The sequence below is a fragment of the Dendronephthya gigantea genome, unplaced genomic scaffold (assembly GCF_004324835.1).
Source record: "Dendronephthya gigantea isolate DGI-Jeju-01 unplaced genomic scaffold, DenGig_1.0 000006F, whole genome shotgun sequence".
Taxonomy (NCBI): domain Eukaryota; kingdom Metazoa; phylum Cnidaria; class Anthozoa; order Malacalcyonacea; family Nephtheidae; genus Dendronephthya; species Dendronephthya gigantea.
The window spans coordinates 3502279-3524632 of record NW_021163016.1 but is presented as its reverse complement, the minus strand read 5'-3'; the positions used below and the strand labels follow the sequence as shown (position 1 = coordinate 3524632).

The 22354-nt window shown below is 36.5% G+C and overlaps 5 protein-coding genes across 5 annotated transcripts; all 5 read right to left on the bottom strand.

The window, feature by feature from the left end:
• Positions 1 to 651: 651 nt before the first annotated feature.
• Positions 652 to 5276, bottom strand: LOC114516857 (polyamine-modulated factor 1-binding protein 1-like). Its single transcript, XM_028536447.1, has 13 exons — positions 4821 to 5276; positions 4599 to 4682; positions 4028 to 4100; positions 3837 to 3912; positions 3517 to 3766; positions 2979 to 3246; positions 2849 to 2898; positions 2718 to 2771; positions 2530 to 2592; positions 2335 to 2409; positions 2077 to 2151; positions 1836 to 1925; positions 652 to 1650 (listed from the first exon to the last, which is right to left on the bottom strand). Exons 1-13 carry the CDS (start codon positions 5025 to 5027, stop codon positions 1537 to 1539), a joined length of 1479 nt encoding a protein of 492 aa, XP_028392248.1. The 5' UTR covers positions 5028 to 5276; the 3' UTR covers positions 652 to 1536.
• Positions 5277 to 5728: 452 nt separating this feature from the next.
• Positions 5729 to 7929, bottom strand: LOC114516534 (cathepsin L1-like). Its single transcript, XM_028536054.1, has 4 exons — positions 7600 to 7929; positions 6746 to 6962; positions 6386 to 6658; positions 5729 to 6306 (listed from the first exon to the last, which is right to left on the bottom strand). Exons 1-4 carry the CDS (start codon positions 7777 to 7779, stop codon positions 5984 to 5986), a joined length of 993 nt encoding a protein of 330 aa, XP_028391855.1. The 5' UTR covers positions 7780 to 7929; the 3' UTR covers positions 5729 to 5983.
• Positions 7930 to 9649: 1720 nt separating this feature from the next.
• LOC114516502 (cathepsin L1-like) lies at positions 9650 to 11687 on the bottom strand. Its single transcript, XM_028536002.1, has 4 exons — positions 11480 to 11687; positions 10939 to 11155; positions 10393 to 10638; positions 9650 to 10091 (listed from the first exon to the last, which is right to left on the bottom strand). Exons 1-4 carry the CDS (start codon positions 11666 to 11668, stop codon positions 9748 to 9750), a joined length of 996 nt encoding a protein of 331 aa, XP_028391803.1. The 5' UTR covers positions 11669 to 11687; the 3' UTR covers positions 9650 to 9747.
• Positions 11688 to 11728: 41 nt separating this feature from the next.
• LOC114516501 (cathepsin L1-like) lies at positions 11729 to 14431 on the bottom strand. Its single transcript, XM_028536001.1, has 4 exons — positions 14001 to 14431; positions 13125 to 13347; positions 12583 to 12852; positions 11729 to 12360 (listed from the first exon to the last, which is right to left on the bottom strand). Exons 1-4 carry the CDS (start codon positions 14184 to 14186, stop codon positions 12038 to 12040), a joined length of 1002 nt encoding a protein of 333 aa, XP_028391802.1. The 5' UTR covers positions 14187 to 14431; the 3' UTR covers positions 11729 to 12037.
• Positions 14432 to 15577: 1146 nt separating this feature from the next.
• LOC114516633 (NACHT, LRR and PYD domains-containing protein 12-like) lies at positions 15578 to 22313 on the bottom strand. The gene is made up of 4 exons (XM_028536159.1): positions 19217 to 22313; positions 18985 to 19032; positions 16071 to 16990; positions 15578 to 15591 (listed from the first exon to the last, which is right to left on the bottom strand). Exons 1-4 carry the CDS (start codon positions 22063 to 22065, stop codon positions 15578 to 15580), a joined length of 3831 nt encoding a protein of 1276 aa, XP_028391960.1. The 5' UTR covers positions 22066 to 22313.
• Between the last annotated feature and the right edge of the window lie 41 nt (positions 22314 to 22354).

The window sequence follows — 22354 nt, the reverse complement described above, 5'->3', positions numbered from 1 at the left end:
AGTTGCAGTACTCCTGTACACACTTTGCCTCAGGATATGTTATATATGGCTACAGGTTACTGTGGACAACAAACAACCAGTTTCTTGTCAACCTTCATCAATAAAGCTTTCCAACCACTGAGCATAAACTTTTAATAGAAACTCCAGGCAACGTAGGGACAATTGCATTCCCTCCCTATAATCCCTAAAAGTGATCTACCTACCCCCTGACCAATACAAGCTTTACATCAGTGTGGTGTCATAAATGTAACCTTTAGCACAAGCTAGAGTTAAATATGTTTATGTTTCATTTACAATGGCAGGAAAACAGGAGTTCAAAGGAAGGAACAAAAAGCATACCTTAGCAGAAAAGAACAGAGCACAATCTCGAATGTCTAATAGCAGTTTGATGCAGGTACTGTAAATATTCTAATCACTGAACATCCTTTTAAATACACCCATGTATCATGATATTGTGTCATCTCTTGCAGACAATATTGTTATATAGCATGGTTATTATGGCCCTTCTCCTGGGTGTATATGCACTGTTCTACTTCATGTTAGAGAAACCTCCAGTCCACACAAAACAATAGTCAATTCAAGATAGAGGATTGGATGCTTACCAAGCGAGAGACAGAGAGAGATAATCTACACATCATGTGATTTCAGGATGAAATGCCAGTTTAATAAGACATCGTGTAGGAACAGAGAACTCAAAACTATCGATATTTAATCTCCTGCAGACAACTCTATAACTACAACTAGAAGATCACGAGGAAGGATTAGAAGGCGAGGATCTACTGTTCAGGATATGTTGTTCCAATGTTTTTGCATTTCCATTAGACTGCAGTGCATTATTGCAAATTAATTACAAATAACTGAATAATATGAGGCAATAATAATTGGTATTATACATTGTATGTATGTATGCATGTATGTATGTAGCAGACCAAGTAAATCTTGCAAGTATTATTGTGACAAATAAGATAATCAAATAAAATGAATCATTTTAACCATACTATGCTACATACGGCTTACTGTGTTTATGTTGTCAGTATGAAAATTTGAATCGTTTACATGTCTGTTCATGTTGCCCAATCTTGTTGGATCCAATCTACTCCTGGCATATGGAATATCTATCATTATTGCTGGTGCAGTAGTGCTGCATTGGCTTTAGTTAATCTGCTGCCCATATTTATTACAAGACAACCGACTGTATAAAACATCCTTCAGAAGTGAACTGAATCCGACAAGATTGAATTGCGTAAACTGTGAACAAATGTTTCCATTGTTATCTCAAGTAACCTCTTGCAGTCTTGCTGCTGATAATGCGCAATGGAACTTGCTTAACCAATGCTTAATATGTACTTCAGAGCATCTGATTTAATTACAATAATTCTTATGTAAAATGTTCATGAATGAATTTTAAAATATCTCTATTGTATATGCAACTCTAATTTTAAAACATATGTACAAAAGGAATGTATCAATTCCCAAATAAAGCACTATTTAATTCATAAATTAAAATAGTAGAATGAATGATTATTTAATAGTTTATTAGTAGATGCCTGATGATGAAACAGCGCTAGAGATTGACGCCAGCTCCCTGGAAACCCAACCAGGCCAGTTGTCAATATCTAAACCACTTGCCTTTGCACGATTGTATAAATTCTAAGATATTGAAAATGAAGTTTTAATGCTCACAGTAGAGCCATTTATCTGTTTTATTTTGAGGAAACAGTCTAGCCTCTGTGAGCAACCAGGACAATGGTAAGTGTTGTAGAAGATATGAATAAGAAAATTATAAGACTTACACCAAAAAAATTAGTCTTATTTTATATAACAAGATATCATACCTGAGGTTTCATAAAATTTATTTCACTCATAGAGAAGCCGCAAATCACCATGTTCAACTTCACTCCCAGCAGAAGGGCATAAAAATATTTCTTAAAATTGAAAAAAAATATATTTTTGAAAACAGTCGTTCGATTCTTTTCAAAAAGATTTCAAAGTCCGCGCGCGAAGCTCGCGATTTCGTTTCCGTGGCGCTCGCGCGTGCGATCGCGCGTGCATACACGAGTTTTATCAAACACTGACCTGTTCCATATTGATGTAACTGGACTGTGATTCGGCGAGTTGTCGTTTTTGATCATAAATTATTTTCTCTTTTTCCTGAACACAAAAAAAGGCTTTTCAAAATTGTGAATTGTGAAATTTTTCCTCCCCAGCTTCTTGCATCGCCCCCACCCTTCTCGCAGAAAGCACAATGGCGAGATTGTTACAACTTGCTTTGAAGAATGAAGATTGCAACAATTCAATACTTATTAACGGAGTGACGAGGCAGGAGGTTCATACCATGATATCATTTGCGTGCTTCGATTGTATTTCTTTCATTTCGCCTTTGAGTGTTTCAGCTTCTTGTGTTCTGGTCTATAAGAATGGTTGAGACAAAAAATAAACTCTTTACAAGAAAAAACTGCATCTCTTTTTCTGTTGCATTTCTTTTTCTGGAGCAACGCGAAGTCTTGCAATAAACTACGCTGTTGTTACCTGTGTTATGAAATCTTGCCTGGCAAGTTCGGCTTTCAATTCGTGTACCTCTTTGTTGTACATCTAGAATAAAGATTTTTCATGAATTATATAAAGTCTTTTGACTTGCAAATAAACTATAAGCAACAATCTTAAAATAATTTCAAAAGAAAGATTAGGAGCTTTATTTATAATGCGGTAAAATTCACCTCAACCATATTTTTATAAATGGATTCTTGTTGTTGCCTTGTTTTATCAATTGCCTGAAAAATCAAACGTGTGTGAAGCTGGTATATAGTACAATATATACATTCTTCACATGAACGATATAGATAATTACCTTTTTTAAATCTTCCGTATTTCCAACCATTGTTTCTGATGGTTTGAATTCTAAAAGGTCCAAGGTATAATCTCAGGTGATAACATTGCAGCAACGAATAAATGGTAAATTCTATTTATTAGGACCTTACCGAAACTTTTATCAGCAAAAGTAACATGGACATTTGATAACTGACTAAAAGACTTCAAAAGACTGTCTAAATGTGTGTTCACATCTTCTGTTCCACAACGAAATTCACTCCACTTGGTCTCCAGTGATTCTGCTTGTTTGTGTTTCTCGATATCTCTTGCGGCTCTAACATGCGCTCGTTCTGTTTGAATCTCTACTTTGAGCTCTTCAAGTTCAGTTTTTGCTTGATTTTCAGCTTGTTGTGCCATATTCACTTTGAGATTTAAATCCTGTTGAAAATGGTAAAAAAAAATCTTTCACCCTGTTGGTTCCCTGTTGTACCTTATTGCACCTTTTCTGATTATGCTGATTCTCAGAGACACACTTTCTTTATTATAGTTTAAAACCCTCAAATATTATAGTCTGAAATATGAGCCCTATTCAATACACCATGCTCAATTTTATTTATGGCTAGGTACTAATTTAAGAGAATGCTCTAGAATATTGAAAGACAGACATGACTAACTTTATCTACTGGATATAAAATGGAAATACCTCACCTGCAACTCTGATCCTTGATATGAGAATTGCATTTCATAATGAGAGGCCAAACCCTGAGCTTCTCGTTGGTAATGAACAGAATGATCTAACTCATTTTTCAAACTCTGTATTTCATCCTCAAGTTCCCGACAGTTGTGCCTTAGTTCAACAATTGTCTGTTCCAAGTCTTCGCAGTAGTTCTGACTTGCATCCAGGCTCTCATGTGGTTGTGGTGGGTTTTCAAATCGAAAGAAACGAACGACTGGTGCACTAAAACAAGCAAACACAACTTCTTTATGAAAATTTGGGGCTAGGATAATGATATATTCTAGAGACTTACCTTTGAGATATTTCATGGTGGTTTAAAATGTTTCTCACAAAATCATTGAGACCTTCTTGTCGCCTTTGAACAAAATCTAAGATAAAGATTGTCCTAAATTATCTAACAAAATAGCAATAAAACTGTCTGCAACCTATGAAAAAACCACATCTAAAAACATTGCAAACCAGTAATTGACCTCAAGTACTAACCTTTATTAAAATTATCACCAAAAACTCGTTTGGGAGGAAGTGTCAGCAAAAAGTTTGGAAATAATTTCTTCAACTAGAGCAAGCAGAAATTGTTTTTTATGTATTTATAGAAATTTGCATAGGCATGACTTGTAATTTTTTACCCAAAAAAAACATAAAAACTCAGTTTTCAAATTTCTTTATCTTTCTGCTGGAGGTGCACAAGCTATCAAAGTTTCATCAGACTCAATTTTGCTAGTAGACAGATGGTACCACAGATATGGTGTCTCAAAAGGCTAGCCAACTGTGGTATATTATTAACACATAATTAAACATCAGTGTTGTAATTTGATAAACACTCAGAAATCATGTGTTCTAAAATACCCAAAAAGTAGCATAACTTCTCACAAAATGATATAACAACTGCCCAAAAAAGGCAGTATTTACACCAGATTTGATAAAAAATAAGAAATAGTGATTGCATAATTCTGAAATAATATTTCACCATATCACATACTGGCAATTGTCTGGTATTTAATTGAGTTTGACCATACAAATAGCCTCGTATTGTATATTTTTTTTGTATTCCTACCTTCTTATTGAGCAAAACAAAATCTCTGTATCTTCGATAGATAACCCATTTCTTAAAACCTCCGTCAACTTCAATCTTGTACAGCTAAAATTATACGCAATACGTTCAAAACCCTTGGAGCCTTTTAACCCTTGAGACCAAGAGTCGCTTGTATTTGAATTCGCCATAGAACAAAATAATGATATTCAAATCGGCAGCCTCACGGAAGTAAAAAAGCCATACCGTGTGTCTTTTTTGTGGTTCAATTATCTCTCTTCCTAAAATACAGGTATCAAATCGTCCCATGCTCGTGGAAAAACTAGCAGTCTCGCTCTGTGGATACCGACCACTAGCCATCGTAAGCGAGCCATTTAAACCAGATTTCGGGGATCTTCCATACTTAGACGAAGCGACCGAACGCGTGTCTTCGTTGCCTGCCATTTGATTCATTTCTGATGCGATTTTAGATTAAAACTGCTTTAAAATACTTGGAAATATCTGTCATATGCGCAACAGCGCAAGCAAGCTCCCCTGGCCATTGTTTACAATCGTCATTTGAACGATGTTATTTAACTAATTTTTGTCATCAGCTGACCGACCTTGAGACTTGAACAGTTGATCTTGTCGTTATATTACATTGTGTAATGCAAATATCCTATATAATCATTTATAATCTTTCAATTTTCTTTTACCCCAGCGATGTTTATTTGGATCACATGATCTTCACGGTTTATAGGTGCACTACAAAAGACATTGTGTGACAGAACCCCACTGTGTTCATTAATTACCATTATGCAAGGCAGAGATATTTTGCAACTACCAGGCATAGACTTTTTGCATGCTCATATTATGACTTCAAACATATACTGTACAAAAATCCCTCCCTGTAACTCCCACTCAGTTAAAACCTCAAGTTCAAGTTCATATCTAACAACTATTGCCAACAGAACTGACAAATAGGCTAGGGGACATTCTACCTGATTGCTGCTCAGAACCTTCTTTGCAACAAACACAATTTTATTTTCTGATGTTAGCCCGCCTGTCAAAAGTTATGATTGTGAAATGTGGTATAGGTCTAACATTTCAATATCATAACATAGCATATACTGGGTTCAAAAAAGTTCACTAAAATCAAATGACCACAGATTTATATATTTCACAAAAAATCATATAATACATATATATATATGCAAACCATAGTATTATTACATATTTCTTCTGTATACTTTTATTTTCTTATAAATATTTAGTGAATTGAAAACCTTTCAACAAAATATTATACAGCCGTTTGTTCCTACCTCAACTTAATGAGAAAATTATTAAACGTTAACTGTTTTATCTACAGAACAAAATTATTAATAAAATCAATGTTTCAGCCAAGTTTCATGACTCCAGTCTCCAGACCTCTAAACAAGAGGGTAACTCGCAGTTGTAGCAATACCACATTGGTTATTGTCATTCCTTGTCATCCAGATGTATCCATCCAAACCCCAGCTAGGTCCCCAGCTGTTCTTAACAAGCCAATAGTCTTTACCACCAGATGTACCATACCCTACAACCAGTACGCCATGGTCAAGTTTGGTTGAGCTGCACATTGGCTCACTATAGACACCACGATGGTAGAATTGGAATGAGAAGTGGCTAGCATCAATTGCAACTGAGATAGGACCCACAGTACCAGCTGCAGTTTTTAGATCATCCTCAGAACCCTGTGTAATGTCAGTATAGCCTAAGAATATAGATATCAAAGCAAATTTAGTTATGTAATGATTTCTTTTCAACCTGTTTCAAAAATATTCACTATGTACCTGTACATGTTGCACCAACATTACTTGCGCTGAAATGGCAGGTTCCATCCCGCGCAGTGTAAGGGTAACTTGCTTCCGTGTCAATACCACCATTTGCCTTAATGTATCTGAAGGCATTGTCCATCAAACCACCTTCACAACCATTGTTGCCGTAATCCCTTGAGCAATCAACAAGATTCTGTTCGCTGAGTGAAACCAAGTTTCCTGTTTTCTTAAAATGCTGTCCCTCAAGAGATCCGGTTGCACTGAAGGCCCAGCAAGATCCACATTGAACTAGAATTAAAATTGAATATCAAATTAGACATTGAATAAACAAAAAGTTTAAAAGACTAGTCTGGAGTATAAAAAACACATTTTTACGTTGATTCTTTACTCCTGTGACGTATCCCTCTTTTCTCCAGTCAACAGACGCATTTAGTTTCACATTTGATGGCGGTAGGAAGGTTGAACCAGATCTCTTAGCACTAGGATCGTACTTTGTAGCAAGCATAAGATGCCTGTATTCTAAATTTGTGTAATCTCCAAAATGGTTCATGGCCAATTGGAACGGCTTTGCACCATTGTGCTCTTCAATTTTCTAAAATCCAGAAACAACCGTTTAAACAAATTAACTGCTATGTTATTAATTAAGCATGATTTTCACAACTGCATAAGAGATCAACCATTCAGACTTAAATAAAAAAAATAAAAAAAAGACAAAGCAGGAGATATATTCTTTTGAATTTTTTTGTCAAGTCTTGTTTATGCTCGAAGCTTTGTGTTTACATGCCATGTTGATGCTTGTGTTGCATGTTTCATTTCGTTTTATTGTTTTCTCTTTTGACTTTTCTCTTTTGATGCTTGCGCTTAGTCACAAATGAAAACCAGGTTTAATTAAATGAAATACCATTTCAACATTTCTCAAATGATTGACATCATATGTTACGTTACATAATTCTGTCACAAGTATTTTTCTTCAGACAGTTGATAAATTCTTTGTGTATTGTTAGTGTATTAAGGCCATAACCAACCCTGTTAACCTGGTATTTGAAAATGGCTAGCTTACGGGGCATTGACCAGTCATTGATAATACTTTGAAATACAAAAATACTTTAATAGCAACATAACTCATCAATTGTCAGAATTTATCATGATATGGTAATATTTACAAATGTCAGTTCATGACTGTACTGGCTAGTATTGGTTTAAAACAAACTAAATTTCCTTGAACGTACCTTCAAATTGTATACCCAAATAGCACGTCTGAATCCCTCTTCGTATTCGTCTTTATAGTTCTTTTTATGATACGTTTTCCAAGCGGCCCATTGAACATCTTCGCTTAATAGATTGAACGAGGCAGCATCAGCGGTATATACAACCACCAGGAGCAACACAAACGCAGGAAGACCATTCATTCTTGTTTGAATTTTGAAAGTTTACACCACAAACTACGAGATTCTGTGCGTCGATCTTCTAGCACAAAGCGGAGTATGGCTTACTCCAGTTGTGGTGGCAGGAAGAGATGTTGAAAGTTATGAAAGGACGCTCGACCACGCACTTTTATAATTTAAATTTTTGCACCACATGTTGGCCTCATGTGACTGTCATATGATGGCTTGTTGCTATAAGACGCAAGTCACAAGACTATGCGGTATTTCCTGTTGCTAGGGACAATATCCATATGACGTCATATATCACCCGCTCAAGCAGGGAACTGGCAAATATTTTGCATAATGAAGGCATAACGAAGCCAAACGTGATCTTTGCCAAAATTTAAATACCTAGTTGCTCGTACGTGCGTAGTTTGAATTTCATCAGCTTTCGAAAAATTGCCAAAGAAAATGATTTAAAAAAAACGGCTAGCTTGTTCGCGTTTGTTCTCCTTTTGGCCCATTGAATGCTGTCGTTATCTTAATTTGTAGTACAACATTCATTGATTTTTTTGTTCTGGAAACTGTGAATGGGAAGAGATTCTGCAAAAGTTATCTACTTTGGCCTTTGCCTTGGCCTTCCTGAAAGATCATTTCGTTACAACTTTGTTGCAGTTGATGATCGATGTCTCATTTTTCACTTAATCTGGCCTCTTTAATTTGATCTATAAGCATAAAATCCTCAGATAAAATCCTGTAGTAAGTCGCTTTATGAAGTGAAATGGTTCGAAAATCTATTTCAGTAACATAAAACTAACTTTCTTCGTAGAAACTATGAATGAGAAGCAGTTTAATCTCAGTATAAAGCACATTGCATTAGTATAGAGAGTAATCTGCCTCGTCTGGCCTTTCCTAAACGAAAAATTTATAGATATTTATAGGTTTAATACTGCAAAAGAGTTACAACTCGATTCCTCATTTTGATCGATGCCTCATTTTTCACTGGCTAATAACATAGTTTTATAGACTATAGTGATAAGTAATAATCTTCAGACTAGCTTCAACCACGCTACAAGCGTACGTACTTCCTCAGATAAACTGATCCTGTAATAAATCGCTTCTTGATGTGGAATGGTTCAAGGTCGCTAACAGTTTGACATCATCCATATGACATGGTCATGCCAAGTTACACAATAAAATATCCACATACAAAAAACATGAAAATAAAAATGAAACGAAACCTGTGTTGTGGTAAAGACAGCGCCAGTGTGTCTAGACGAAATGCAGGGGCCAGTGATTTGGTTATGCATAAAGAACGGTATATGAAAGGGCATTTAAAACACAGAAAAATATGGAGTGAATTTTCAGGTTACAACAGCAGTTCGCTTACGCAAGGAACAGTTGTAAATTTTGATTGTCATCTGATTAAGTCATGTGAAAAAAAGCGATTTCGAAACGCGTTCACTGCATGCTTAAAATAATTGAAATTCCACAGCTCCCATTGCTCTTTGACTTTTTTTCGTCTGTTTTGACTTGCATAAATCAATAAATGAATGCCAGTGTGTAAGGCAATGTTGCCGTGGCACGTTTTAACTCGTGTATTTCCTTAAATGATCTTAACTGACAGTCGTGTCATTATCTTATGTTTGTCTCTTGATTCTTGATATCCTGAAATGGTTCGTTATTTACTCTGTTCGTTTCACATTGCATCAGTCATTTGTAGTCCAGGCAATGTTGAGTTTAAATTTTAGCGATTGAACAGGGCAGAGCAGAACATGACAGAACAATATGACATGGCATCTCTAGTAGACTCTGATTTTGCCCTCACGGCTCACACATTGTCTAGCCATGATCTGTCTAGTCATGAAACACTGGTTGCATAAGAGACTATGTAAACAGGTTATTTAAAGAGCACTTTATTCAAAAGTTGAACGTAATAATAATCGTTTAATTACGATATGTTTTTCCATTGTAATCGAGTTTACTTTTAGTTAGTGTTTCATTGATGTGCCACTAGAATTTCAGTTCTCCGGTCACACCAGTAGGATAAGAGGCTAGTGATGCTATCCCGCATTGATTATCTTTATTCCTCGTCATCATTATATACCCTTTCATACCCCAGTTTACTCCCCAGCTATTCTTGACCAGCCAGTAGTCTTGACCATCTAAAGTACCATACCCTACTACCAACACCGAATGGTCAAGTCTGGTTGAACTACACAAAGGCTCGTCATAAACACCGCTGACATACATCTGGAAACTGGGATGGCTCGCGTCAATTGTAACTGACACTGGACCAACCAATGCCACTGTTTGTTGCAACGCAAATTCTGATCCAAGAGCTAAATCAATAAAGCCTATAGAAGAAGGAGAATACAACATTGAACTGGGGCCGGTTGTATCAAAACTTTCAGTTTAACTACACTTTGCATAGTTAAATCCTAGTTACTCTGAAAATTGATTGGCCAATTCTGTCCTTACTGACTACAGTTAAAAGTTAACTAGTGTTTTATACAACTCGCCCCTGGCCCCCCTGGTCTTAACTAGGATCCAGCGGACTGCTTCACTACACTCTCACAGTCTCACGTCCTGGTTTTCCCGACACTAGTCGGCATACACCGAGTTCATCACTCTTACGACGTTTCCTACATCATTCACCTGTCATGCTGGCTCCGTACGCTGCTTTTGAGAAATTGCAATTGTCATTTCTCGATGTTTCTGTGTTCACATCTTCGTCGACGCGGTTATGAGCGATCATATAGCGAAAACCATCATCAACAGAGAAACATGAACGGCAACACCTGGCTAGCTTCTTGATGTCCAACGACTTCAGTTGCTTTGTAGCGATACAGTGTTGTCCTTGCAATGACTCCACTGCACTTATAGCCCAGCTTCTAGACAACTCTAAAATCAGTGTATCAACTTTGCTTATAGCTACATTTGCCTAGTTATATCTCTTGTGATAATCTAAGAATTACCATGGGCCGGTTGTTCGAAAGGCATTTAGCTTAAACGGCGGATAAGTTTGAAATGCAAAACAACGATTATCCATTTATTGAACACCTGAGCTGTTGAACACCTGAGGTTCAGAGTTTAGACATTTACACTATGTATGAGAGTATTTTTAAACTTTGGCTTAATCACCGTTAAAGGTAAACGCCTTTCGAACAACCGACCTCATGACCTCATGTATCTTTCACCCACCTCCCTGATTAATCACAGGTGTAACACAGCCCTTCTTGCGCCAGTCAACCTCGGGTGGCAGTGTAGCGATGTCAATGCTATTTCTACTTCCTCTGTCATCCAGACGTGTGCTTCTCTGAAGCATTAAAAACCGAAACTCTATCGGCGTGAGATCAGACCAATAATTGAGTCGACCAACGGTGAAGTTTAGATTGTCCAAGTTGTAACTTTCAATTTTCTATTTGAAAAAAAAAACGAAAATGTAGAATTCGTATTATACTGGTTCATTTCACAGCAAGGGAGGACTGTAAAAGATATAAAATAGCTGCATGTATTTATAGTTCTGGGGCCGGTTGTTCAAAAGCCGGTTAACGCTAACCCAGGGTTAAATTTAACCCGCTTTTGAACAACCGGCCCCTGAAGTTATCGATGTACAAAGGGTATTTTGGAGTTCATATGCAAAATCGTATATTTTAGGATTTAACAACTGTTTCCAGAAGGTAATCATTGAAGAATATAACTTTCAGAATCCCAAATATTTTGTAATCACCGAAATACTTGCCTTGAGATTGTAACGCCATATTGCATGGCGGAAATTCTCCTCATACAGATCAGCATATGATTTCCCATGAAACTGTTTCCATTCCGACCACTTCGTGTTCTCGTCATCCACAAATGAGTCTGGACGGACTCTGGTTGCAAAAGCGAGCAACAAATACCCAGCTAGTGCAAAATAAAGTGAACTCTTCATAATCAAAGCTTGGAAAGCAGAGTAAAGATCGTAACAATTAAATTAGGCCGTAGCTTGTTAGCTGTTTTGATAAGATGTATTTTGAAAGTTGATATGATATGATATAATATGATATGATATGTTGTATTTTTCATAAGAGACGGAACAAACACATAAACATGCCTTAACATGTCCTCATCATCTATAAGCTCAAACTTGCGAGCAAGGTATTCTCAGTCAAGTCAGCTATAACGATTTGGACATGCACAAGAAACTGAAATTCTCCCCCACTATCACGACGGCACAAGATATTTACGATAAAAGGAATACATGACTAACGCTAAATCAATAAAAACAGATTATTTCCAAAATATTCTTTCTGTTTTTTTATTAAACCAGTGGATAACTTGCTGCTGTCGCTATCCCGCATTGATTGTTATAGTTCCGTGCCATCATGATGTATCCATCAATGCCCCATGCTGTGCCCCAGCTGTTCTTGACCAGCCAGTAATCTTCACCATTCAAAGTACCATACCCCACCACCAATACGGCATGATCAAGCTGGGTGCTGCTGCAGGTTGATTCGTAATAAACGCCATCACGGTAGAGCTGGAAGCTTTGGTGACTCGCGTCGATCGCGACGGAGATTGGGCCAACCGTTGCCACGGCAACCTGAAGATCTGCTTCGGAGTATTTCGTGATATCCATGTGACCTGGAACATTCACAAGCATTGTTGAGCATTCAGCGTTTATCGTTATGTAATGCACTCAATGTAAATTAAATTCTTATGACCATTATCATGCTCCAACATCCTGCTTCTAAACATCCCTCTTTTAGCTCCTTCTAAACTGAACTAAAGTAATGCGTATAGTCTATAGATCTGTACGTATGGCCATATTTTAATGAAACTTCCAAACGCTCAAGAGTCACATACCTGTGTCAGTTGCTCCAACGTTCGAGGGCTTGAAATAGCAATACCCCAACTCTCGTGCATAGTAAGGATAGCTTGACTCTGTGTCTATACCACCATTAGTTTTGATATAGTCAAACGCGTTGTCCATCCATCCACCTTTACAACCTTGATTTGTTTTGCAGCAGTCGACAAGATTTTGCTCGCTAAGCGACACAAGATTACCTGTCTTCTTGAAATGCTGTCCTTCGAGTGAACCAGTGCTGCTGAACGCCCAACACGAACCACATTGACCTACGGATGTGATCGACAATTCAGTCAACGATTGTAACTGGCCAATACATGCATTTAGCACGTTACTTGTGGTCTACAAATATTTGAACTTTAGACGACAGAAAATGAGGAGTTATGAACGATATCGTTTTGAATTGATTGATTGAAGTATTTTTTTCAGGAAATTTAACAAATACCAGCTTACCGCGAAACTTCAATAAAATTTTATTATCATACGTTATAAAAAGGCCTCTGGGTTAAGAAGACGCCGTAATCTTTGGGTTAAGATCTACCTTGATTTTTGACTGGCGTGACATATCCCTTGGTGCGCCAGTCCACAGAGTCAGGTAGAGTCACCTCACTGGGTGGTAGGAAGGTAGAACCACTATCCCTTGAATTATTGCCAGGATAGTTCGCACCCAGCATGAGTGAACGATATTCTGTTGGAGTCAAGTCTGCGAGTTGATTCATTCCCAATGAGAAATTGCTTTTGCCTTGATTGTGTTCTCTGATGAACTGTAAAGTACCGTTTGAAAAGAAATGACGAACGTATCATGCTCATTGTGAGGAACCGGTGGTCACGTCAGAGGGCTAGCGAAGTGTGTTACTGTGAAACTTCGACATATACCCCACACTTGAACTCAGAAAAGTTTGCTCTCTGCCTAACCGGGATACCACTCAAAAATCTAACGCCTTTACCGGTGAAGTCTATATCTACTTCTCTTATGACGCAGACTGACGCAGTACTTTGGGAATTCGGGCGGGATTTGGGAAGAGATGGGAATGTTGTTATTCGTCAGACTATATTCGGTGAAATCGAAAGAGTGTTTGATTTTAATGTTCCAAGCCAACGGCCTTCGTCTTGAAGCTAGTATTTCTCGCATAAAACAAATATTTGGCAACCGGCACCGGAATTAGATCTGCGTGTAATTATTCATGCTTCTTAGACAAATATATTATGCACAGGCAGACTTCGAGAGCTTTCGAATCAGCGAACTATCCATACACATGACTTCCTAGCCGGGAATATATAAACCTACATATAATCTTTATATTATTCAAGAGAAGGCTTTGCGAAGACTAGGCTAAGAACTTTTTTGCAAAGTTTTTATGCTGGCGAGTCAGCTCACTAACAGTCCCTAGAAATTATACAAATACAAAAGCATTACCTCCAAGTTAGATTGCCAGATAGCTTTACGATAGTTCTCCACGTACTGGTTCTCATAGTTCTTGCCATAAATTCTCTTCCATATTTCCCACTCAGCATCATTGCCCGGCAGATCTAACTTGCAGTGAATTTCAGAAACACACACAAGACAAACCAAACAGACAGCAAATAAAAAGGAAATCGCCATTTCAAAGCTCTTGTGAAGTCAGTGAAGCGCTCGCTCGAGTTTGCTCTAGTTCAATCACAAACTAAATGGTATCGTAGCTCTATCACCCTAAGAAATCAACTGTCAAAGTTGGTAAACCCTCGAGAACCTTCCTAGCGCGTGACCAGGAGTCAAAACATGTGAAAGCAAAGTTGAAAGACACGTGAAAGTTAACGCATACAAGCTCTCATCAAATTTGGTCAAGTGTTTATTATTTAAATGAAAATAGATCCGGTCACGAGAAAATCCTGTGCTAAGTATTGGCGCATTCTTTATGTAAGAGGTAATGAATGGTAACGAGTGTGATAGCACGTATTTAACATTGTCATTGGGGTCATTGCGAGTCAAGCTAAATGTGGCCCGCGGCGGTGTCACACTATGTAACTTTCTTGTAACTTGCAATGCAATTCGAATCCTGAGGCATCTAAAGTTGTCAAATAGGAACATTTCTTACGATTTGCTATTAACGTTTTCTGCAAGCATTTCGAACACTCTTTACAAATTAACATCCCTCAAAATTGTAATTGCATTGCAAGTTGCAAGAAAAATTGCGTAGTAAAGGTCTGTTCACATGAGGCAATTTTGTTGGATCCAATTCACCTCTGACGTATGGAATATAGTCAGTTATTGATAAAGCAGTACTGCATTTGCTTCAGTGGGTTTGCCGTCAATGTACATCATAAGACAACAAACCATAAAACATCCTTCAGAAGTGAATTGGATCGTGTGAACAGACCCTAACAGCGCCTTATTAAATAGCCATGAGCGCGGGGTTGGTTTATATGGAGGTAACCAGACCTGGTACCTGAGCTAGTTTGCTCTCCTTAGAGGAAATTAACCCCATGTTTACTGTTTATATAAAAGTCTTTGGACGAGGTGGATCTCAAGACAAGGCATTAATAGAATAGAGAAAAAAAAGGGGTTTTTTAATTCACAACACATGTCGTAAGTTAATACAAAGAAATCTACGTAGGAATCAGTGAAATTACAATAATAAACTACAAGATATATATACAAATTATAAGAAATACAATCATATACACTCAAGAATACTATTTACAAAGCATTAAAAACTTTGTCAGATACTACAAACACTCATTTACTTTTAAACAATGCAAACTGATTTATTAAATCTTTTTTGCCTTTTGGTAAGAAATTCAAATTGAAGTAGCTAATTATATTGTAAAAATATAGAATTTCCAATATATGTAATGACATTTTATCATTTTTTCCAATGTATATAATCAATAAAAATATTTGAGAGAAAATTTGCTCCTATAAATGAGTCTATAATTCACCTTCGAGAAATGGAAGAGAAGATAATTTCATAAAAAACTACGAGTAAAATACCGAATGTGTCATGAAGAAAAATATTAATATGATTTGCCTGCAATATACAGCTTAACAAAAACATTTCAAAATGTTTGACGCATTTTACAGGATTGCAGCTATTACGACTTTACATTTAGTAAATCAGTTTGCATTTGTCACTCATAGCATCACTTAAATATTTAGCATCTTCACTTCTTAAACCATTGTTTCTTACATTTAGTTTAGTAAGTTTACAGTTGTCAATCTTCAAAGCATCACTCAAATATTTAGCACCTTTAGTTTTTAAATGATTGTCACTTACATTTAGTTTCGTAAGTTTACAGTTGTCACCCTTCAAAGCATCGCTTAAATATTTAGCACCTTCAGTTTTTAAATCGTTGTTACTTACATCTAGTTCAGTAAGTTTACAGTTGTCACTCTTCAGAGCATCACTTAAATATTTAGCACCTTCAGTTTTTAAATCATTGTTACTTACATTTAGTTCAGTAAGTTTACAGTTGTGACTTTTCAAAGCATCACTTAAATATTTAGCACCTTCAGTTTTTAAAAAATTGCCAGCTACATCTAGTTCAGTAAGTTTACAGTTGTCACTCTTCAAAGCTTCACTTAAATATTTCACACCGTCAGTTTGTAAATCACTGTGTCTTACATTTAGTTTAGTAAGTTTACAGTTGTCACTCTTCAAAGCATCACTTAAATACTTACAACCTTCAGTTGTTAAACCAATACTGTTACTTACATGTAGTTCAGTAAGTTTACAGTTGTCACTCTTCAGAGCATCACTTAAATATTTAGCACCTTCAGTTTTTAAATCATTGTTACTTACATTTAGTTCAATAAGTTCACAGTTGTCACTCTTCAGAGCATCACTTAATAAATATTCCCAAGCTATAGTTGTTAAACCAATATTGCTACTTACATTTAGTTCAGAAAGTTCACAGTTGTCACTCTCCAGAGCATCATTTAAAAAATATTCCCAATCTATAGTTGTTAAACCAATATTGCTACTTACATTTAGTTCAGTAAGTTCACAGTTGTCACTCTCCAGGCCATGGTTATCTTTCTTCAAAAACTTAGCCAATTCACGGATAGTAATGTTCGTCACAGTACAACCAGTGATTTTAAGCTGATTCAAGTTCTTGATGTGGCTTAAAAATTTGAACAAAGCCGTAGATTCTGCTGGTTCAATATTTAATCCAATCAAAGCAAATGTTTCACGATCACCAACCTGAGACCCAAACGAGTCATCACCCTCAGACGCAAACGAGTCATCATCCTCAGACGCAAACGAGTCATCACCCTCAGACGCAAACGAGTTATCATTCTCAGACGTAAACGACGAAATCATTTTCATGACGCGATCTTCTTGCATTTCCCAAACACTTTTTATTACGAGTAAACCTTTGTCATTACTCTTGTCAATACCTAGTTTCTTTGGCATCCAGTCTTTAAATCTAGATTAAGATATTTTGAGAGAAAAGTTTAGAGGTTTAGGATTATATTTAGATAAAACTTCGTAGTATAAATGGCCATTTTATCAAAGAGAAAATTGATTCACACGAAAACGATAACAGACAAGTGATTTTGTTTTTCGTACAAACATATATAAAACCACAAAAGTATGAATTTCTCGTAAGAAAATACAAATTCTGTGACCGCTTGCTTTCTTCAAAATGGCATTAAAATGCTTTTTCCGTTTCATCTGCCAAAAAAAGAAGGTTTTCGACTTCGCATTTACGAAACAAAAACTAATGAATGTTAAATAAATTGATGAAAATCGTAAAATATCACCTCATATTTTGGAATTACGGCAACAAAACATCAATTAAATGTTTTTTGTTATATAGGTGCTTTGTATTTTAAATGTGATTGGTTCATTCGTAGTCACATGACTTTAAATAAATGCAATGTTTCCCGCCAGGGAAACAAGTGAAAAATTGTTGCGCTCTTCTTTTTATTTAAGAATTAAAAAACGAGTCGCGTGCCTTTATGGTGTAATAATGCACGATGGGGGAATATTGGGAGAATACGAGAGAAGCTTGTAAATACAAGCTTCTCGAGCTATAATATAATTCCTGGTATAACCAGCAGAATCTATAATATAATTCTCAGTGATTATTACACCATAAAGGCACGCGACGAGCTTTTTTAATTCTTTTATAATATAAGAAGAAATTATAGGGCAACAACAAAATTTATTTATTTGATCAATAATGAAATTCTCCTTACATGTTATTTAAGATGTTGCTTAGCAACAAAAACTTCAAAAGCCAGAAGCGTGCATAATATATAAATATATATATTAATATGTAAAATCCATATATATATATATATATATATATATATATATATATATATATATATATATATATATATATATATATATATATAATTGAGTAATTAGTACAGACAGCAGAAGCTGACCGTGCGCGTAAACAATGGAGTCGAAGACTGAGTATAAACAGATTTCTGAGCTGCCTATGGTTACACCAGTGGCACAGATTAACACCCAGATGTCTCACTTCTGACTAAAAAGCGTAAGCGATTCGTCACTGCGCATCGTTTGCTGCGCATGCTTAGCAAGTGACTAGAGGCATTCACCCCCCCGAAATGTAATCTGTGCCAGTGGGTTACACAACAATTTCATTTAATTAAAAAACACTTTACTTTGTTTTATAATATAAGTATGATATAACGAGCAATTTGATTGGCTACCGCGCGTGCATTGTGAGGCCATAATGCACGCTTCTGGCTTTTGAAGTTTTTGTTGCTAAGCAACATCTTAAATAACATGTAAGGAGAATTTCATTATTGATCAAATAAATAAATTTTGTTGTTGCCCTATAATTTCTTCTTATATTATAAAAGAATTAAAAAAGCTCGTCGCGTGCCTTTATGGTGTAATAATCACTGAGAATTATATTATAGATTCTGCTGGTTATACCAGGAATTATATTATAGCTCAAGAAGCTTGTAAAACACTCGGCTACGCCTCGTGTTTTACAAGCTTCTCTCGTATTCTCCCAACATTCCCCCATCGTGCATTATTACACCATAAAGGCACGCCACTCGTTTTTTAATTCTTAATTTCATTGTACAGCATGCAAAAAAACTATTGACTAGGAAACTGCACTGGAATCAATCAAAGTCATCAAAAGTTATAATTTCATTAAATCATTTGGTAACAGTTTTAATTATGTTAATAATTGTGTGAATAAAAAATAAGTACAGCAACCTTTCACAGAAATGGCTAATCAGAATCATTCATAATTTATACAACAGGCAGAGGTTTTATCAACTTTCGAAAATCCTCAATGTCGCTAATGCTAGGTAAGGAAGCTGTTGCAGATTTTTGTTGAGGCTTTTAAAAATTGATGCCAGCTAGCAACATGCATCAGCTATAATGCAATACAACCCAATACGCCTATAAATTGTAACAATTTTTTACCCTTTGCATATACATTCAATCACTTGACTCTCTGCACACCATGCTGACCTGATAAATAATTAAATGTGAATGAATACGAGATTATATAGACATTATAAAATGATACAACAATATTTAAATAATATAAGAAGATTCCTTTACATGCATAAGGCTACCAAATTGAGTTGTGACTATACAATATAACTGGCTACTTTATAATTTTATCTAATTTGAAGAAAAATTTGACAAATACCTTAACTCTCTCATTTTATCTCCAAGTAACCCAGCTACAAATTGGATCACCAAATGCCACCTGGGTTCATCAATGTGATTAGATAAAAATGATTCAACATTTTTGATATCATCAACCACATCTAGTGCAGCAAGAAACTCTTGAATTGTAAGATGAAGAAAAGAGAAAATATTTCGTCTTTTGTCGTCCAATTGATTGAACACACCAGAATCTGATAAGCCAGCCACAGATTCATCACTGCTTTTAAACTCGAAAACTAACTTGTCTTTTTCCATGCCATTTCTTGCAATTCCCTTCAACTTGTCCAGGTCCTTTTGAAGCAGCTCTGGAAGTTTGGCAGTCAGATAATCCTTTTTTACTGGTTTAATCCTGTGTTTTGAATTGTGTTTGAACAGCAAAATTCTTATAGCTCTTTTGTACAGTTCAGTTATTGTTTTAGGAATCTTGCTGTAGCTTTCATCCTCCACTTCTTCACCAAAATCAATACTTTCATATAATGTCAAGCAAATTATATAGGAGTTGACTGGTATGTAACAAAAGCTAATTAGTTCTGGCGAATCCTTGATTATGTTCCATATTTCAGAACTTTCCTTGGTGTCACCACCACAATTTTTTTTAACATACTCTTCTATTTGTTCCTCACTAAAACCCAATAACTCCACCTGTCTATTAAAATCAAGATTTTGGTAGATGTATTCTGCTGTGGGTCGAGATGTGGTTAACACAGTAATTCCAGGTAATAATTCATCATTCACCAGCTGTTTGAAAATCAGGAATATATGAGCACGTTCCTCTAGGCTGTTTACAGTTTTTCCTTCAGTTAAACACTCATCATCTACCTGGAGCTCATCTAAGCCATCAAAAACAAGGATGGTATTACTTGGGTTCTGATGGATATATTTATGGATAGAATCATTGTTGGACAGAGGTATTGCCTTATTGAGACCATGAGCCTTATTTAACATTTCTTGAAGACTTGTTTCTTGGTTGTTAAAATTACGAAATTTGATCAATAGTACAATTTTTTTATGCCAGAATTCATCAGGTTTTCCGCCCTTTTGCCACTCCTGAGATATTTTTTCAGTCAGCAAAGTTTTCCCAATGCCTGGTCTGCCCACTACAAGAACAGTTCTAGGTTGCTTCTCACCAGCTTTTGCTGCTTGAAATAATTCCACTGTATTCTCAAGTACTTTTGCATTAGGAGGCTTTTTCAATTGAATGTCATAAATCTCATGTCTAGTCTTCAAAAATTCCCTTCTCGAATAATTGACATGTTCTCTTCCATCTTGAATTATGACATTGATATAAATTTCATCCAGTTTTCGTTTCCCTCCTAAGACATCATTCACAGTAAATAAATGTTTGGATTTATTTTCCTGAATCATTTCTTGTACTTTTTGGTTTGCTTCTTGGTTAGGAGAGTTAGAGTTAGTTTCCTGAATTATCTCATGGATTTCCTGGTTTGCTTCTTGGTTAAGAGAGTTAGATTTGGTTTCCTGAGTTATCTCATGGATTTCCTGGTTTGCTTCTTGGTTAGGAGAGTTAAAGTTAGTTTTCTGAGTTACCTCATGGTTAGGAGAGTTAGACCTTGTTTCTTGAGTTATCTCATGGATTTCCTGGTTTACTTCTTGGTTAGGAGAGTTAGACTTGGTTTCCCGAGTTATTTCATGGATTTCCTGGTTTGCTTCTTGGTTAGGAGAGTTAGAGTTAGTTTCCTGAGTCTCATGTATTTCCTGGTTTGCTTCTTGGTTAGGAGAATTAGAGTTAGTTTCCTGAGTCTCATGTATTTCCTGGTTTACTTCTTGGTTAGGAGAGTTAGAGTTAGTTTCTTGAGTTACCTCATGGATTTCCTGGTTTGCTTCCTGGTTTGCTTCTTGGTTAGGAGAGTTAGAGTTAGTTTCCTGAGTTACCTCATGGATTTCCTGGTTTACTTCTTGGTTAGGAGAGTTAGAGTTAGTTTTCTGAGTTATCTCATGGATTTCCTTGTTTACCTCTTGGTTAGGAGAGTTAGAGGAGTGAGGGTTGGAGGTGTTAGGTGTTGCTTCTGCATGATTTTTTTCAAGGTACACGGTAATGAACTCCTGATCAGTTTTGAAAGTGGGTCTTTTCCATGCCGACCACAACAAATAAACAATCTCAACGAGTGTCACTGCATCGACGAGGAAATTAATCGTGATGAAGCCGACAACAACTTGTTGTTTCTTCCCACCCATTGAATAAGTGCAGTCCACAAATGAAGAATTCGTAGTTGGTCGTGTGACGTTCTTATGGAAAGTACTAGTTGTTGTTTTCATATTGGGCAAAGGACATTCAAAATGGGTCGGAAAATTGGACGAGGTTAAAAGAAATGCTGAGAATATTGTCAGTGGTATTATACGACAAACGAATAAATGGATTACGTAAGCCATAAATACAAAATAACGATTACTACCTGGATACGCCACTGGTGCGGCTGGCGATGCTTCAGACAATGGCCGGCTTTCTTCTACGCCCTCGTTCGTCGTTGTGTTTGGATTATTTGCGAAGAAGTCCACTCTATGTTTCACCAGGTAACCGTACACGACACTACATACAACCACAAGTCCAAAACTAATTCCAATCAAAGCAGTGAGAGGTAACGAAGGGAGAAACTGTTCTGCGTATTTCAGAAGACATCGTGCTTCGATGTACTTCCCTTTAAATAAAGTGCTCGCGAGAGACTTGTCTAGGTCACATTCCAGACTTGATTTCGTCTCGAAAACACTCGCGATTGTAAGGAGAACCACGCCGATTGCTACAAACAAAGCAAGAACTACTGAACTGTACGTATTGTAACAGTTACGAGGAATCAGTTTTAAACAGTTTTCCATGTCTGTAAGAGCACTTGATTCTTTGCCAAAATATTAGATTTGATCACTTGTCACTTGACTTGCCAGTTGACCACTTGACCATCCTGCTGTTATTCTGCACCAACAAGCACCAACACCCTCCAGGACTCATATGATTGCAGCTTATTGATTGGTTAAAAAACGACACCCCCTCCAAGAATGCGTAATTTATGCATTTCTGATCTCGATATAAACACTGGACAAAAGTCTTTCACGCTGTATCTCACTTACCTCCAGTATTTTACGGGGGGGGGGGGGGTGTGTGAACTAC

Coding starts and splice junctions, on each gene's coding strand:
- LOC114516501 (XM_028536001.1), bottom strand. CDS start 14,186: ATGGCGATTTCCTTTTTATTTGCTGTCTGTTTGGTTTGTCTTGTGTGT. Junction 13,348..14,000: donor TCTGGCAATCTAACTTGGAG/GTAATGCTTTTG, acceptor GGTACTTTACAG/TTCATCAGAGAACACAATCA. Junction 12,361..12,582: donor CGTTGGAGCAACTGACACAG/GTATGTGACTCT, acceptor TGAATGTTCCAG/GTCACATGGATATCACGAAA.
- LOC114516857 (XM_028536447.1), bottom strand. CDS start 5,027: ATGAATCAAATGGCAGGCAACGAAGACACGCGTTCGGTCGCTTCGTCT. Junction 3,913..4,027: donor TGGTGATAATTTTAATAAAG/GTTAGTACTTGA, acceptor TCTTTATCTTAG/ATTTTGTTCAAAGGCGACAA. Junction 2,593..2,717: donor TTTATAAAAATATGGTTGAG/GTGAATTTTACC, acceptor TCTTTATTCTAG/ATGTACAACAAAGAGGTACA.
- LOC114516633 (XM_028536159.1), bottom strand. CDS start 22,065: ATGGAAAACTGTTTAAAACTGATTCCTCGTAACTGTTACAATACGTAC. Junction 19,033..19,216: donor GATAAAATGAGAGAGTTAAG/GTATTTGTCAAA, acceptor ATTATTTATCAG/GTCAGCATGGTGTGCAGAGA. Junction 16,991..18,984: donor ATTGAATGTATATGCAAAGG/GTAAAAAATTGT, acceptor ATCTTAATCTAG/ATTTAAAGACTGGATGCCAA.
- LOC114516534 (XM_028536054.1), bottom strand. CDS start 7,779: ATGAATGGTCTTCCTGCGTTTGTGTTGCTCCTGGTGGTTGTATATACC. Junction 6,963..7,599: donor TTTGGGTATACAATTTGAAG/GTACGTTCAAGG, acceptor TCTGGATTTTAG/AAAATTGAAGAGCACAATGG. Junction 6,659..6,745: donor CACAGGAGTAAAGAATCAAC/GTAAAAATGTGT, acceptor TTTTAATTCTAG/TTCAATGTGGATCTTGCTGG.
- LOC114516502 (XM_028536002.1), bottom strand. CDS start 11,668: ATGAAGAGTTCACTTTATTTTGCACTAGCTGGGTATTTGTTGCTCGCT. Junction 11,156..11,479: donor TATGGCGTTACAATCTCAAG/GCAAGTATTTCG, acceptor TTTTTCAAATAG/AAAATTGAAAGTTACAACTT. Junction 10,639..10,938: donor ACCTGTGATTAATCAGGGAG/GTGGGTGAAAGA, acceptor CACTGATTTTAG/AGTTGTCTAGAAGCTGGGCT.